The sequence below is a fragment of the Mirounga angustirostris genome, unplaced genomic scaffold (assembly GCF_029215605.1).
Source record: "Mirounga angustirostris isolate CCGP_5_RB_7025 unplaced genomic scaffold, mMirAng1.0.hap1 SCAF_6, whole genome shotgun sequence".
Lineage (NCBI taxonomy): Eukaryota > Metazoa > Chordata > Mammalia > Carnivora > Phocidae > Mirounga > Mirounga angustirostris.
Genome location: NW_026991714.1, coordinates 130,205,401 through 130,222,656, shown reverse-complemented (window position 1 = coordinate 130,222,656; position 17,256 = coordinate 130,205,401). Strand labels below are relative to the sequence as shown.

The 17,256-nt window shown below is 39.5% G+C and overlaps 2 protein-coding genes across 6 annotated transcripts in view; one reads left to right on the top strand and one right to left on the bottom strand.

Moving 5' to 3' along the window:
• Positions 1 to 4,163, top strand: part of CFAP43 (cilia and flagella associated protein 43) — a 115,198-nt gene extending 111,035 nt beyond the window's left edge. Inside the window, exons 35-38 of the mRNA XM_045878775.2 lie at positions 348 to 512; positions 2,406 to 2,486; positions 3,149 to 3,302; positions 3,705 to 4,163. Of these exons, the coding sequence (XP_045734731.1) occupies positions 348 to 512; positions 2,406 to 2,486; positions 3,149 to 3,302; positions 3,705 to 3,871 (567 nt within the window). The 3' untranslated portion in view covers positions 3,872 to 4,163. The remainder of the gene's footprint in view (positions 1 to 347; positions 513 to 2,405; positions 2,487 to 3,148; positions 3,303 to 3,704) is intronic.
• Positions 4,164 to 7,246: 3,083 nt separating this feature from the next.
• Positions 7,247 to 11,059, bottom strand: SFR1 (SWI5 dependent homologous recombination repair protein 1). 5 transcript variants are annotated; one of them, XM_045878771.3, is made up of 5 exons: positions 10,922 to 11,059; positions 10,565 to 10,664; positions 10,039 to 10,160; positions 9,019 to 9,429; positions 7,247 to 7,930 (listed from the first exon to the last, which is right to left on the bottom strand). In XM_045878771.3, the coding sequence occupies exons 3-5, from the start codon at positions 10,132 to 10,134 to the stop codon at positions 7,739 to 7,741; spliced, it is 699 nt and encodes a 232-aa protein (XP_045734727.1). In that variant the 5' UTR covers positions 10,135 to 10,160; positions 10,565 to 10,664; positions 10,922 to 11,059; the 3' UTR covers positions 7,247 to 7,738. The 5 variants fall into 5 exon arrangements, with proteins under 5 accessions (XP_045734727.1, XP_045734728.1, XP_054364351.1 ...); XM_045878772.3 differs by having other exon boundaries at positions 10,832 to 10,945; XM_054508376.2 differs by lacking the exon at positions 10,565 to 10,664 and having other exon boundaries at positions 10,922 to 11,008.
• Positions 11,060 to 17,256: the final 6,197 nt, after the last annotated feature.

Genomic DNA, 17,256 nt, shown 5'->3' with positions numbered 1-17,256 from the left:
ATAATTAATTAAAATAATTTCCAAAAAAAGAATTACCTCTGTGATCCAAGTGTTTTCTAAGAATAGCATTCAGCTTCAGATATTCTGTATTCTGTATGTAGAGTCCTATGAATATCAAAACCTACTTTTTTTTTCTTAAAGATCTTATTTATTTATTTGACACACAGAGAGAAAGCACAAGTAGGCAGAGAGGCAGGCAGAGAGAGAGGCAGAAGCAGGCTCTCCACTGAGCAGGGAGCCCAATGCAGGACTCGATCCCAGGACTCCAGGATCATGACCTGAGCCGAAGGCAGTTGCTTAACCAACTGAGCCACCCAGGCGCCCTACTTTTTTTTTTTTTTTTCAAGACTCAAGGACAAAAGAAAGTTGCTAGCATGATGGAAAGTAAAGATGTCCACAAAGGAATATTTCAGATTGAGTGGGAACATAAGAAAATGGAGATGGAAATGGAAGATCTAAATCAGAAGGCTTGGGATATTCAGATGCTGTTTTTTTCAAGAGATCGTCAAAAGGTAAGTTCTCCCTGCCCCACTATATAATTTTAATTTCATTCATTAATGTATTCATTCAAACAGTATTTAATAAGACATCTCTGTAATATCAAGCACATTCTAAGCCAGTAGTTTTTCATGATGTGTCTATGAATTCTTTGTCTTCTGATGATTTCCTAATTGTCAAATCCAGTGGTCTGTCCCCCAGTCATCACCATCATGCAACTGTTAGTAGCATTTGACCATCTTAATTGCCCATTCCTCTGGCTTTTTTCAACCCTGTTTTCTGCTGTTTTTCTTCCAACCTGTCAGGCCACTCTGCCTCTTTTACTGAATTCTCTTTTGCTTCTAGCCCTTTTTTTTTTTTTTTTAAGATTTATTTATTTATTTGAGAGAGAGAAAGAGCACAAGTGGGAGGGGCAGAGGGAGAGAGAATCTGAAGCAGACTCTGCACTGAGTGGGGATCCCCACTGGGGGCTTAATCTCACAACCTAGAGATTGAAGGTTGTGACCTGAGCCGAAACCAAGAGTCAGATGTTCAACCGACTGTGCCACCCAGGCGCCCCCTAACTCTTATATATAACTATTCTTTATGATCCTGCCTTTTGCAGGATCTTCTGTTTCCTTCCATGCCCTCTCCTTTGCTGATCTTGATTTTTCTAACTTCAGTGATCACTTCTAAAAGACCAATCCAAGTTCTCAGTTCCTGATCTCCCTCAAGCTCTATTTCTACATTCCCACCTCCCAACAGCAACCCTTCTTAATATGCTTATTTCTGTTCTTTTCAACCACTTACTCAGGCTTTTAGTTGTTGTCATCTTTGATTCCCCTCTCCCGTCTTCCAAGTCTTGCCTAGTTTATCTACTTATTCCCTCCTTCTTTATCCCCACTGCTGTTAGCCTGGCTCAGTTTTTCTTTTCCATGATTTAGACTATTGTATAATAATCCAACTGGGGGCACCTGGTGGGCTTAGTTGGAATAGCATGCAACTCTTGATCTCAGGGTCGTAAGTTCAAGCCTCATATTGGGTGTGGCGATTACTAAAAAAATCATAATAATATTAAACTTTTTAAAAAAATCTCCTAGCTGGTCTCTTGACCCTTGGGCCTTCTCTTATCTAATTTATACTGTATGTTGCTGTCAGATTAATATTGCTGTTCAGCTCTAATAACCTTACTACTCTGCTCAAACATTTTAAACTGCAACTTCTTACCTGGCAAATGAATTATGAAATCTTTAGGTGGAGGATCTGCATCCTTCAACCTAACTTTTCAAATTCATTTCCACTGTTCCTCTTATACATTAGTATTCTCAAAACAAACTGATATTTTCTAGGAATATCTAGATATTCCTCTGTGCCTTTTCTCATTACTGGTTCTTCAACCTGAAATACTTTTCCTCACATTTTTCACATCCCAAATCTATTTTTCAAGGTCTAATTTAAATGCCACCTGCTCAAAAAGCCTCTGGATTTCCCCAGTCCAGAAAAACCACATCCTTTCCCAAACCACCTTTGAATTTGCGTGTCACTTTACATATTTTCTGGCAACTAATCATATCTACATGCTCTTTTTTTTGAAAGCTAAAGTCATGTTATCTATCTTTGTATCTCCCTTAGTATCTTTAACTGGAACACTATTAATACAGGGCTCAAATGAGACACTTAATAAATATTTGGTGAGTTGAATAAATGAATGAGAAAATAAACTCTAGGCATTTGTAATTATTAATATACAAGTGAGTGTATCAATAGCTAAATACAATTAAATATCATGGCACGAAAGTCAAATCAATCTTAGATAATTTTTATGAAAATGGTAACTTTCAAAATTAAGAATGTTTTAAAAAGTTATCTATTGAAAGAATAGAGTAAAATATTCTTACATATTTTGTGGGGTCTTTTTCTTCTCCAAGTACCTAAATGAACCAAACTACGAGACTCTGATTGCCATTCAAATTGGAATAATGGAGCAAACCATTGCTGTTTTAGAGAAGGTAGGTCTCAAAGGTATTGATCATTATAATCCCAACAGTTTTGAATTATTTGAGCAAAGCCATAGTGTTCCAAGTCATGAATTCAAACAGAACCTAATAAAATCGTGGTCCATTACTGACATTCAGGATCTAATTAGAGGCCCCTGAATAGTGTCTTTGCAACCATAACAAGTGTGGTAGACTGAAGTACTTCTTTTAATATTAGAATTAACCCCTGGGAGATATCTGAGTGTACATGAATTTCCAATTTCACATTAAGTTGTGATTTATGTAACAAGTGTTGATAGTCTTTCTTGGGCTTTATAAAGCCTTTGTTTTTTCATTACTGCTTAACAAATTTTGTTTTGTTTTGTATATATGCTAGACAAGCTAAGCTTGTCTAGCATATGTAAGATGGAAACAAAGTAATCTCAAGGCTATGTATTTTTTTAATCTCTCATTTTTAAGAATATACAAGATTTTTTCTAAAATGTCATATTAAAATACCATTCTATCTTTAAACAGTTTAGTTAACTACTATGTTCAGGCATTATGTTAGGCAATAGGGATATGGTGATAAGATGATATCTCGATAATAATGAATTTAAATTTAAAAAATGTCTTTGTAAAATACTTTTTTTCAAAATTATTTTTGTGGGGTGTCATGGGAACAAAAATTTCAGACCCACAAAAAGAATGTGGAAAACTGCAAAAAACTACTAAAAAAACTGGGAAGGTACAGCAATCAAAAAGATGTAGCAAATTATACTCTAAGCTGCAATTTACGAGAAGAGTTGGTGGCTGTCTCAGAGAGAAAAGACATCTGTAATGCAATGGGTAAGAATATTTTTTCTTTACTCAACTGTAGGTTTCTTTAAAAGTAATCACTATTCCTGGGCGCCTGGGTGGCTCAGTTGGTTAAGCAACTGCCTTTGGCTCAGGTCATGATCCTGGAGTCCCAGGATCGAGTCCCGCATCGGGCTCCCTGCTCGGCAGGGAGTCTGCTTCTCCCTCTGACCCTCTTCCCTCTCATGCTCTCTGTCTCTCATTCTCTCTGTCTCAAATAAATAAATAAAATCTTAAAAAAAAAAAAGTAATCACTATTCCTGAAATCTGGTCAGTAGTTAGAAAGCTACCAGCATTTCTTCTACATGTTTAATTGATTCCAAGTGCTGTTTCTATATTTGAAAGTATAGATAATAATCCAACTAATTCTTTTCTTCTTCATTTTTGGGGTAGGGTCTAAACTGACTTGTGAAAAAATTGCCAAAGAACGATATGAAAACATGATGCAACAACAAAAGTTAACAAATATTGCAAAACAACAAGCTGAACAGATTTCAATACTGCAGGCTGAAGTTGAACGATTAAGGATGAAAACATTTCCTGCTCTTGTTCAAATATAAAAATGCTGGTGGGAAACACAAGGCAATCAATCATTTAAAAAATAATTTCACTTTATTAAAATGATTTTTTTTCTCCCATATCAGGATATTTAAGTAGAACTTCTTCTTAGTTACATATTTTTAATAGCAAATTATCTAATTTCTATCTTAATCATTATAAAAATGTTTGTCTTGCATGAATGTGTAAAATATCATGAATTGTTTTTGTTCAAGAATGAACTGAAAATATTCAAGATGTATTTTACTCTTAGTAAATTCTTAGCCACTCCTGGCATTTCTAATTTTATAAAATTACCAGAAAACTTATGAGTCAATGGATGATTTTTATATTTTTCTATATTTCCCAAGTTTTCTTCAGCAAGCATTTCTTCTATAATCAGAAAAAAATGTCTCAGAACATTTAGGATTATTGCCAGTTCTAGCAATGAGAACAAAGTGAACTGTTTCCTTTTACCAAGCCTTAAATCGTTTGAAAAGTACAACGTATTTTTTTCTGCATAAACATAACATAGTCTTCTACATTGCATATTCATTGTAATAGATGATGATAACTAAATAATGAGAAGATTAAATGGTCAGGAAACTGCTTCCCCCTTCCGTAGCCTGTGGACTGCTGCATTCCCAGATGATACCATTGGGATCCTGGACCAAAATCTCCAAGTAATGTCATGGTCTCATTCTTCTGAAATTGGTGAATTAAATGTTAAATGTAATCTGCAACAGCATATCCAATGTGCATAGGTGTAGGTAAAGCAAGAGAGCTATTATCATAAAACCTTCCAAAAAAAAAAATCTTTAAGATATTTAAAATCTTCAGGGCACCTGGGTGGCTCAGTTGGTTAAGCGACTGCCTTCGGCTCAGGTCATGATCTCAGGGTCCTGGGATCAAGCCCCGCATCGGGCTCCCTGCTCGGCAGGAAGCCTGCTTCTCCCTTTCCCGCTCCCCCTGCTTGTGTTCCCTCTCTCGCTGTCTCTCTCTGTGTCAAATAAATAAATAAAATCTTAAAAAAAAAAAAGATTTAAAATCTTCTACAGACTGCTAGGGTAGTACCATAATTGATCACCCATATACTGATCAATGCTGGGGGGAATGTAAGAGAAATAATAGGCCCAACATCAATTTTGATAGCCCTCCTTAGTACCAGAATGACTCCTCAAGTGGTTTATTTGGCTGATTCAGCAGACAAGTGCCCACTGGTAACATTTCCTACATGTCGGATCCTTCACCATTATCTCTGAGAAGGTGATTGTGGGGGTGGGAGGCTGGACCCAAGGGTGAAGTGTGTGAAGAGTACAAATACTTATGATGAGAAGTGCAAAGTTCTTTGTCCTCTTGGTTTGAGTCAATCATGGTTCTACTAGGCTTTTTTTCTCTCCATTTCTTCTGGTGATATAAATTCTAGGTGACCAGGATTAGTTAGTTGCCTTATTAGGCTCCATTTGCTAATAGTCAATGCCACAAATTTCACCATGGATTCCTAGATCTTAACACCCTATTTAATTTCTATTTCTTGGTGGCTACCCTGGGTGACTCTGATAATTCAAGCTTTTTGCTTTGAGGCATAGATAGAGTGGAGGTTAGCAGAAATCTCCTGTCTGCAAGCTATATTCTACTAGCAGCACCTTTCAACAGGAGACATCTTCTGGTTTTGGGGGTTGGCTTTGGAAGGGCACATGGGTCATCTACCCCAACCCATTCTAGATACTGTCCATGGTACTGATTCCTCTTACCTTCTGCTGAACTAACAGCAATTATATTTTTATAGTTCTTTAAATTATCTATATTATCAAGTAGTAATATAATTAACTGAGTCAAATATAGCATGGTTCTTAGTAGGGCTCTTTTGCTGGGTTGCCTGGTTTCAAATCTTGGCTCTGCCACTTGAGCTTTAAATAACTATTTAGTTTTTAAATAATTATCTTAAATTTCCTCATCTTTAAAATGGGATGCCAATAATTTTAATACTCAAATGAGTTAACATACTTTTTAAACTGGCACAAAGCAATGCTGAGTGGTAGCTTTCATTTTTATGAATAAAAATATAGTATTCAGTGATTTTTAAAATAAATGTATCCCATTAAATAGAGGTGAAATTCAACAGAAATTATAAAAAAGGGTCCCGCCTCATGGGCATCTTGGTCATCAAACTCTCCCATAAGCCTGATCCATGTTCCATGACCCACCTCCCGTTGCAGGAGTGTCCATTGTGCTGCTAGAGCACTAAGCACCCAGCTAGTGCCTTGGAAATGCCCATTACTATGTCCCCATCTGCTCTCCCCAACTCTCCCAGAACTAGAGTCCCACTGATGCTATAGTTCCTCCAAGTGGACATTCGAGGGTGACTCCAGGGGATATGCTAATCAACAGTAAGTAGCTGCAGCCAAATACCAGCACCATCACTAGGGAAACCACTTCCCATGCCACATTTAGGCTTTCTAGCTGTGTAGCAAGCAGCAATGGAGGCTGATAGGCTCACAACAGCACAGGTCCCTAGGGATACCCATCTAGGAATCTCAGGGTCAGGGGAGGCCCATGTGAAGCCTGGGTCAGTCCTCTTGGGGTCATGGCAGCTAATGACAATGGCAGTGTCTAGAAGGTAGAATTTGTGTGTGTGGCGAGACGGGGGTGTGTGGCAAGGGGGAAGGGTAGTATCAGCATGGACACTAACAATTACAATGGATGCAAGAGCAGGGTCCTAAGGTCTCCTGCTCTGCCAAATATTGATGGTTTGTTAGATCATGGGGCGGAACTGGGCCAAAAATGGGGCACACGTGGAGGAGGGGCCTCAGAGTAGTGGCTATTTATCTACTAGTAGGGAAGTAGTTTCAGGATTTTTTTCTTTTTTAACTAAGTAAAGCTGTTTTAGCCCTTAAAAGGACCCAAAAGCAGAAATCCAGAAGGCCCTCAGGAAGGACTGGATAATAGAACCAGGAAGCCAATGATCCACAAAGCTCTCTCTCCATCTAACATCTTTGCCTTTCTTAGTAAGGGAACATACTATCCTTCTTAGCACACCAGCTTTTCTGCTTCCAAATTTACCTACAACAGCTTCAGTCACAAAAAGAAATGGGCTTTCTTTTCCTGAGCACAATTCCAACTCTCAGACTGGGCCAGCTTGGGCCATATCTCTGTATAAAGCCCCAAGGACGGGTAGCATTGTACAATGTAGCAGCCAGAAACACAACCCTATGAAGGTGGGTTTCTGGCTGAGGAGTCACTATGAACTGAACAGATGCAGCTAGAAAGCTAAACAAATGTGAAGGACCTTGTATACCTTGAGGTGGGGGATGAGCATATGTTGTTTTAAGAGATGGCGATTTCACTAAATGAGATGAATACAATAAACAAATTTGAAAAGACAGGGAAGAATAAAATTTTGGACATATGAACAACTTTAATTACCTGCTACACCATCCAGAAGGAAATATGTGGTAAATGGATAAAAACACGGTTCATAAACTTAGGAGGCAGGCAGGCATTTTTAGACCACTTTAGGTTTAGACATTAACCAGACTGAACTATTTCTTAACATTTAAAATAAAACCTTAAAAAAAAAAATAGAACTTTTTTACCACAGTAAACAAAACAATGTATTAAATTTGACTTCCAGAAATGACCAAATTATTTTTTAAACATGATTTAATTTTTTTTCACATTTCTTTAAATGTCAAGTTTTCTTTGGCAAATTTATCCAAAATACTAAATTTTCATTTTAGAACTTATTTGATATTTATATAACAGAGTACCCTAAATTGATGTTCATCAAGATACCTTTCTCTAGGCCCTAATGGTTTCTACCTTCCTTTTAAAATGTATTATCTTTTAAGTTGTCATTCTCAAAAATATTCTGGAGAAAAAATTATGAATTAAACACCGATAAATTCTTCTTCATTTCTGTTATAGTGTAGCAATTTATCATCTAACCCACAGTGGTCTATCAACTGAGAAAGGCTGAGTTTGTTGTTCTCCTCAGACATAGCTGACTGCAACTCATAAAGCAACATCTGGCTACAGCTTCTCCACTTCTGTATTAACACCTGTAACTGAGACAGATCATTCTGAAATAGGAAAAAAAAAAAAAAAGGTCAATAACTAGCTAGGCATTCTATTTTAACTTACTTAATGAAAGTTGTTAAATTAGTAAATGAGTAGGTTTAAAGGGTAACACACTTGGGTCAAGATTGGGACTTCTACCCAGGAAAAAGGAGGATGGTTTTAAGTAGAATGGTTACAATGACCCTCAAATTGAGTTCTATGGCTATTTTGTTTGGTCCAACCTCTGGACCATCCTTATCCTCAGGGACAAATCAAATCATCATGAAATAGGGCAAAACTATGTAGAGAAGCAACAATAGGTTAAAACAAAACAAAACGAAACGCTTTTTCTATTATAGCTGTACTTTTAAAAACTGAAAGTATTCAATTTAATAAAAATAAAATATAATAAATATAAATTAAAATATTCAACTTAATATTTTTCAACATTCACTATCTCCTAAGACCCAAGTAGTTATATTTAGAAAAGTCCTAAAAATTCAAGACAGCAAATAAGATCTACTATTCCCCCATTTATAACCACATTCTGGGGAAGGAGCCACTACATATACATGAATGATCCAGGTCAGTAAAGGTTATCTTCTTCCAAGTGCCCAACCTCTATTTAATTCAACCTATCTGGGTTGAAATCTAAAAATCTAATTTATATTTGTTGCTTTATTAAACAAAATACCTGGAACATTTTAATAAGTTGGGGAACACAAGACTATTACTAAAAATATTTTTTATTGTACTTTGTGGCCCATTTTTAGCTTTTTTAATCAGTCACTGGCAGCTGTCACTTTTGTTCTCACTGTACTTGGCAACTATCATTTGATACTAATATTGCTACAGGCTGGAAACTAGAGAGAAAAATTTCAACTGCATATTAAATGAGAGCTGGGGCTTTCTAAGTTGTATCTGGTGTTTAGGGGCCTCTTCTACTCTAAATCTATGACTTACATTTGAGTTACAGTTGTTGGAAGCCAGGTTTCTCGATAAATGGCTTATTGCTTATTATGTCTAAATAAACTTATTTTCTCTTTGAAATTACTTTCCTATCATTTATCTAAAAATAAAAAAAATTAAGTGGTTCTGAAATTATTCTCACCTTTGATCTATACATTTTGACCAGTTTTAGCCTCCGAAGAAAGTCTTCTTTCTCCTCAATCTGCTTCACCAATTTTGCTCTTTCTTCACTTAATCCTTGTTTGGGAAGATCCTCATTCACAAAGTCACTTTGGAGATCGCTGCATGACTCAGTATCAAGAGATTTAGATTCACATGCACTGATATTCTTGAAGGTATTTTTCAAATATGTACTTTCTTTGAATTCACCATCTACGTGTTTAAAACTTTCTTGAAGTTCCAAACAGTTTTCTTCTGTTGAAGATGCTGGTTTCTCAGGAAAAGTCTGATCATTTTCTTCATTCTCTACTTTAAGACGTTTCACCACACTGTAACAGGAATTAAACGAAGATCTAGTTTTCCTCAATCGTTCTCTAAGTGTTGCACTCATAGGCTGAAAAAAGCACACAACATTAATCAAGAAAAACATTCCTGTGTAAATAAATCTACTAGAATTAAAGACCTTATATTTCTTTAGTTGACACCACTAGATGGCTTTTTATCTCCATGTATCTAAAGTAACCATCACAAAATGTCTTTAATTCCTGCAAGCCCCATTAATTTTCTTTTTTATTTCAGCAAAGTCAGAACCCTTCTAAAACAGTGTTGAGATGCTCATCCCTATCATCACAAATATTTGTTCAGCAACTAGCACATTCCTGACACTACTGAGTGCTTCAGTTACAAATTAAGGAAAAGACCTAGATCCCTGCCACCAAAGACCTTCAGAATACTGCAGATTCAAACTTCCTCAGTTTGGAATTTTGTAGTAACCTGATCTGAAACTAAATGAAAATAACGGATTCAAGATGAAAATGGGGGGAGGGGGGTGTGTCACACACATTGTCTTAGGATAAAGACCTAAAATTATTTAATAGTTCAATATCTACTTATTGATCTACACATTATGTTAATTGGCAATTTTCAGTAGAATTAAACCCACTACTGGCACAATACCTAGAAATACAGAATAGCTCCAGTGGAAGAACTAAGATATTCATACTTGTTTTCTTGTGCTGCTTGTACGGGGAGATGGTGGATTGGCGCAGGCCCGTGGAGTGCTAGGTAAAATCACAGCTGAGTCGGATGGGTTTTCCATCTTGAAAATGAAATCTCGGTTTACCTCTAAAAAAAAAAAAAAATCAGAATGTAAATAAAATTAACCCATACCTCTATATATTCAGTTTTTGTAAACAGAACTTTTTACTGTTGTACATGTAATCTCCACAAATAAGCCAGCAACAACTTCACTTGATTGTGATTCATTCTTGCTCTTTTGCAGTTTCCATTTACCTTCCTAAGTAAGACTGGGCTGGTCCACACGGTGACTAGTTTTTTCAGGACAAATTAGCTAGCATCTCATCATTTTATCTATCAAAATATCCTCACATCTGCCATGTAGGTGGTGGGGAGAATAACCACCTCGAAATTCTCCAGGAATTCTTTAACTTCGTTACGCCAGCTTTATAATGAAAGGAAATACAATCGAAATCTTGACTCGAAAAACATAATCAGACCTGTCACAGTACCTTAAAACCTAAAAAGCTGTGTGACTAGAACCAATGACCACTCCGGCCTGAGGAACAAGGAACACAAGTGCATCTGTGTCGTTCAATTAGCGAACAGACCCTGGAAAGGAGAGTTGGCTTAAGTTTGTTTCCTCAAACAAAGGCATCAACTTCAGTGGGGCCGGGGGGGGGGGGGGGGAGGCAGTTCCTTCCTCCCACCTCTGCAGAAAACCCACACTAGCCCTCGAGAGACCCCAGGTCAGAGGAAGGTTTGAGAGGTCCCCTGACCGCAAAAAGGGAGCTCGACTCGACTCCACAAGAGACACCCGAAGCAGCCCAACTCTCGGACAGTCATTCACGCGCCACCCAACACTCTACCTCCCTCCGCCATCCCCAGAGTGCAGAAAACGCGCGCCGCCGCGGCGGGGCGGGGCCGCACGGGAGGCGGAAGAGAGGCGCGATTGGCCGGATTGACCGACGCGCGCAGCTCCGCGGGGCTCAGCGCCCCAGAGCGGCGGGACTGCGCGCGCGCGGCCTCGAGCGCCCGCGAGGAGGCGGGGCTGAGCGGGGCTACGCGGAGTCCGCAGAGACGCGTGATTGGCCCGGCGGACGGACGCTCGCCGTTCTGCTCCGCCCAACGCCAGAGCTCTAGGGCGCTGTGCGCGCGCGTGGCCGCGAGCCTCTGCAGGGTTTGGGGAGCGCTGGGCTGTTTTTGAACGCCAGACGGACGAAGTCTGAGGGAGTCGTTTTGCTTTTCGCGGCTTCCCCCCCTCCTCTTTCCTGGCCTTGCCTTCCCTTCCAGCTTCATTGTTTTTGTGTGTGTGAAGTACGCCTGGGCGTGCCCCCCCCCCGCCCCCGCGTTAGTCTCTGTCCGCGCTCACCCGGCAAACGTCCGTCCCCACACCGGGCGGGACCCGAAGCCGCAGAGCCGGCCGTGGGTTAAATTTACGGCCCTAAACTCTCCTAAGGCAGAGCCCCCAAAAGAGCAGCGCTGGGTTAAGTGGCCTTTTGGGAATCAAACACGTTAGAAATCTCTCCAAGAGGCCCGGCGGATGAGTTGAACTCCTTTCCAGTTTTTGATGTCGCAAACGGCGGTTCTTTCACAGGTTTTCTACTGTACCTACCCCCAAATTTAGATTCTGTAGCTTGGCTTGAAATCTGGTCAAATTTGAGAGAATGTAGCCCTTTTGGGCTACACAGGAAGCAGACCAATCACTAAGATTGTGTTGGTCCAGAATTAAGATGTTGGAGGCAGAAAGGGCCGTTGCTGAATACTGGGCGGCGCCTTCGTCTAAAATAATCCTGGGGGCGCCTGGGTGGCTCAGTCGGTTAAGCGACTGCCTTCGGCTCAGGTCATGATCCTGGAGTCCCGGGATCGAGTCCCGCGTTGGGCTCCCTGCTCGGCGGGGGGTCTGCTTCTCCCTCTGACCCTCTTCCCTCTCATGCTCTCTGTCTCTCATTCTCTCTCTCTCAAATAAATAAATAAAATCTTTAAAAAAATAAAAAATAAATAAAAGGGCACCTGGGTGGCTCAGTTGGTTAAGCGACTGCCTTCGGCTCAGGTCATGATCCTGGAGTCCCGGGATCGAGTCCCACGTTGGGCTCCCTGCTCGGCAGGGAGTCTGCTTCTCCCTCTGACCCTTCCCCCTCTCATGCTCTCTCTCTCTCATTCTCTCTCTCAAATAAATAAATAAAATCTTTAAAAAAAAAAAAAAAAAAAGAGGGCGCCTGGGTGGCTCAGTCGGTTAAGCGACTGCCTTCGGCTCAGGTCATGATCCTGGAGTCCCGGGATCGAGTCCCACGTTGGGCTCCCTGCTCGGCAGGGAGTCTGCTTCTCCCTCTGACCCTCCCCCTCTCACGCTCTCTGTCTCTCATTCTCTCTCTCAAATAAATAAATAAAATCTTTAAAAAAAAAAAAAAAAAGAGGGCGCCTGGGTGGTTCAGTTGGTTAAGCGACTGCCTTCGGCTCAGGTCATGATCCTGGAGTCCCTGGATCGAGTCCCGCATCGGGCTCCCTGCTCGGCGGGGAGTCTGCTTCTCCCTCTGACCCTCCCCCCTCTCATGTGCTCTCTCTCCCGTTCTCTCTCTCAAGTAAATAAAATCTTTAAAAATAAAATAGAGTAATCCTGGGGTGGGGGGGCTGGCTGGCTCAGTCGGAAGAGCCGAGACTTGATGGGGGGCCTGAGTTTGAGCCCCACCTTAGCTGTCGAGGTTAGGGTTTGTTGGGTTTTTTTTAAGATTTTATGTGTTTATTTGACAGATAGCACAAGTAGACAGAGTGGCAGGGAGAGGGAGAAGCAGGCTCCCCGCTGAGCAGGGAGCCGGACGTGGGGCTCGATCCCAAGACCCCAGGATCATGACCGGAGCCGAAGGCAGCCGCTTAACCGACTGAGCCACCCAGGCGTCCCTGTAGAGATTAGTTTTAAAAATAAATATATAAAACATTTTTAAAAATCCTCAGTTCCTGGTGGCGATGTTCTGTTGCTGTGCAACAGTAAAGTTAAATAAATTGGGTGGAGCACTGGGTTTGGGGAAAGACAATTACTCAGTAATTTCTGAGTCACACGGAAGTTGGGAATTTTAAGGAGCTGGTGTTTTCATCCTTACCAATGGCCATTGTAAACGTTGATACTGTCTCTTTACAAATAACTAATAGCTTAGAAGTGCCAGGACCCTGAGGAGTTAACTGAGTCCTAAGCAGTCAGATACAGAGAACCTGAAGACAACCCAGTGCAGTGATTAAGGACATAAACCTTGGAGGCAAATTGCCTAGGTTCAAATCCTGACACCATTATTTTATGTGCTTTGTAAAGTAGTGTCTCCATGTCTGGGTTTGCTCATCTGTAAAATAGGGATAACAGTATCAACCTCCTGGCGATTGGAGGATTAAATTAGAATTCATGACAGGCCGGGAAAACAGCAAGAGATATTTAGGAAGCACTCAATAGTTGTTATTTTATATATGCAACTATAGTCACCATTTGCTAATTGATATAAAGGTATGCGTCATAATTCTTTAATCCTTCCACTTATCTCCCCAAAAAGGCCAGATTTTTTAAAGATGCTGTAATCCATAAAACCCCACACAATTTAAGCCGTAAGTAGCAGAAAACTTGGTGCCTCCATATATAATTAATAATATATATTCCCCTTCTAAATTTTTTAAAAATTACATAAATTAACCTCAAGGAATTTACAAAATGAAGGAGAGAACTCATGATTTTCTGATACAAGTGTTATTCACCTCACCAAGCCACAGGTCTGTCTGTACATTTATTTCTCCCTTTACTCATCCATTGGCATCAGTTACTCACACTGAAAAGAGCCGAATGATTTGTCCTAACACCAGAAGCACAATGCAGACTCTGCATATTCCTTATACCTTGGGGCATAAGGTTGGGTTGTTTTTATGATTCTCTAAAATCAGCTGCTCCAATGACCGCCCAAGCTTAGAGCTGTATTTTTGCTGGCTGCATAAAGGAAAACAACATCTTGCCTTGCAAATGTTCTGACTTGCTTATTACGTGAACTGCTATATGAAATGGGATTGTTTGGGCCAGATTTTCAAAGAACTTCAGAATAAGTATTCAGAAAAACCTGTATTTTAGAAATGTGCATTTGTTGACCTACATCTCTGACTTCCATGTGTTGTTAGAACTGAATGATCTTCCCACATTTAAGGTTGTATTTTACTTACTCCAGTGACATCCCCAAGTGGAAACATAGCTTTCACTCCAACTTGGTGTAAGGGATCTGGAATACAGCCCCCGCACAGCTTTCATTGTATCTTTAGATAAAGCCTAGCAAACATTTCCATGACTTTGGGTGCCCGAAATCAATTGGCTTGTAAGTACTTTGTTGTTTGTGACACAGGACATTGTATGTTACTTGAAACTTTTCAGGGTGGGAAAAATACTGCCCTAGAGAGCCAGAAGGCAAGGACTCCTTATTCTACCATAGAGAACAATTTGAACAATGGAATTCTATGATAATAGTAATTAATATTAACCTAAGGCAGGCTTTCCCTGTGTGTTTTTAAATTTCTCCAATACCCAAGGCTACTGTTAGCTACTTTGTTATTCATTAGGGAGTGGTAAATGTTTCTTCCCTTAGTCTGTGATTATTGTCAGTGGGATGGTGACATAGGCCTAAAAATCTTTATGACGCTTTTTTATTCTTTTTTAATAGCAAGAAGAAAATAGTCTTTCTCTCTTTCTCCATATAAACACACACACACACACACACACATACAGTTAAGCCACAATTTAAAATTTCATTTCACTGGATTTATTTATTTTAAAATTCTTAGCTGTAGCATTATTTTACAAATCTTAACAGTAATCTCAGGGTGACCTAAATTCCATTCCGTTGACTTTTCTCTATTAATACAATTTTTTATATCATGTAGATACACCTAGTATCCATAGATTTCTTTTAACAATTAAAAATATAAATATACATTTTAAAAACCAGGATTAAAATCCAATTGGGTGAGGTATTGTATAAAATCCACATGATTAAGTTGATTTATAAGGTCCATTGGGGCAAGTTAAACAAAATTTAATACAGATTTATAACACTCACAAAAACTCTACTAAATTCTCTTAAGTGGCTTTCAATATTTCTTCCAACATTTGTATATAAGTTAAAAATCTTCAAAAACTCTCCTCTATGTTTCTCTTGCCATGAATTCAATTTTCATAGACCTATCCACGGTAAAGAAGATGTGTTTTAGGGCTGCCATATTATAAATTTCCCTTTGAGTAACTGACAAACTATTTCTATTTCTTTTCTTTATTACTTAAAGATCTCCTATGGAATTCAATAATGTATAATTGATTGATTTGTAGAGACTGTTGAAGGCTTTTTTTTTTTTTATCAAAGTGTGACCTTTGTGGGTAAACTGCTTAATATTCTTTAGCCTAATTACAGATTTTATTTTCAACCTCAAGATGAAAGAGCCCTTGACTTAGCTACTAGGCATGCCTGAGAGGTTGCCTTACTGAGTTAGGATGGCTACTTAGAGTGTGAAGACATGGGGAGGGTCAATAGCATTAGTGTGATAAAAACTTGTCCATCATGTTTCAATAAAAGATTGCTGTCTTGTAATAGAAATGTTGTCCACTTCCCTTTTTCACACAGGTCTAGAGCAGTTAAAGGGAATATAATTTCTGTAGGTTCTCACATAAGTGTGAATTGGGCCAACAATTTCAGTTCATCCTTTAGTGAATTAGAGGACTGGCCTACCCAGGATATATTTATATTCATTTCTTCCACTCCCTTTAATGTTACTTAATCTCCTTTTTACCAAACTAATGTGAATAGTAGGGAAACAAGGGCCCAAATGCCTAAGTTTCTTTGTACTCTTGCACCATTCCACTCCTTAATAAACATTAAAAAACAAACAAACAAACAAAAAACTTGTCCACCACCGGGCAACTAGAAAATTTACCTGGTAATTAATACTGAGGGTAATATACTGAACAAGAACCTAAAGAGCTCCTTTCACCTGGTGTTCCTGTCCTTTTATTTTATCAGACCTGGCATTTTGTCAAGTCCCTTAGAGACTAGAAGAGCAAGAGCATCTATGATTCATTGCTGTTACTGGGGTGTGTTCTCTTGGAGAAGAATAGAGTGATTCAGGTTAGATTAATAATGGTGAGGAAGGGGGTAGGGTGTGTGTGGGAGGGAGGGTCGTGGCAGAAGAGTTAGACTGTGGAAAGGTAATGGTAATAAAACTATAGCTAAAGGCCACATCTTTCTCAGATCCTTTATTACCTCAAATGTCACTGCTGCATTCATTTGGAGAAAAAAAGGCATTAGATGTCAACAAAACTTAAGCAACAGAACATGTCTTATAATCATCCTTAACTACCTGAAGTGTAAGAGAGAACAACTCCCAAGATAATTTCACAGTATTGAAATCTGTTTGAAGAGCCGGCAAAGAAGTCAATGCAGTTTTCTACTCTTGCCTCTCATTATTGTTTCAGTCTTGAGAGTATAAAAGTTTTCTTCTTGGTGATATTTTTTAGATGGAGAAGCAAGAATGTTTCATGGTACCAGGAAAATAAGGAGTGAAGAGACCATTCTACCATGTTCTAGGACGCTATTGATCTTTTTTCATATGTTCTTCTAACCCCTTGGCAAACTTTGATGATAAGTATAGTAGTAGAGAAAATCTGTGAATCAGCCTATAACCAGGAATTTTCTGGTCTGGTTCAGGATCTGATAACAAGATTGAAACTTCATGGGTGCCTGGGTGGCTCAGTCATTAGGCGTCTGCCTTCGGCTCAGGTCATGATCCCAGTGTCCTGGGATCGAGCCCCGCATCGGGCTCCCTGCTCCACGGGAAGCCTGTTTCTCCCTCTCCCACTCCCCCTGCTTGTGTTTCCTCTCTCACTGTGTCTCTCTGTCAAATAAATAAATAAAATCTTTAAAAAAAAAAAAAAAAGATTGTAACTTCATCTCTTTCCCACCACTCCCAAAGGCAACATAAAAATGTCTTAGATTTTCATCATGGGCCTTATGAGCAGTACCAAACCCCATGAATGCAGAGCCCCTGACCAAGAGATCTGAATCCCCAGGGAGGATCCATTGGAGAGGCATTAGCAAAGATGGGGCAGGTGGCTTGAGCAAAGCCATCTTTTCCTTGATCTTGTCTCCTGCACCTCCAAGACTGCCTCACGCCCATGTCCCTCACACCATGCCTAACT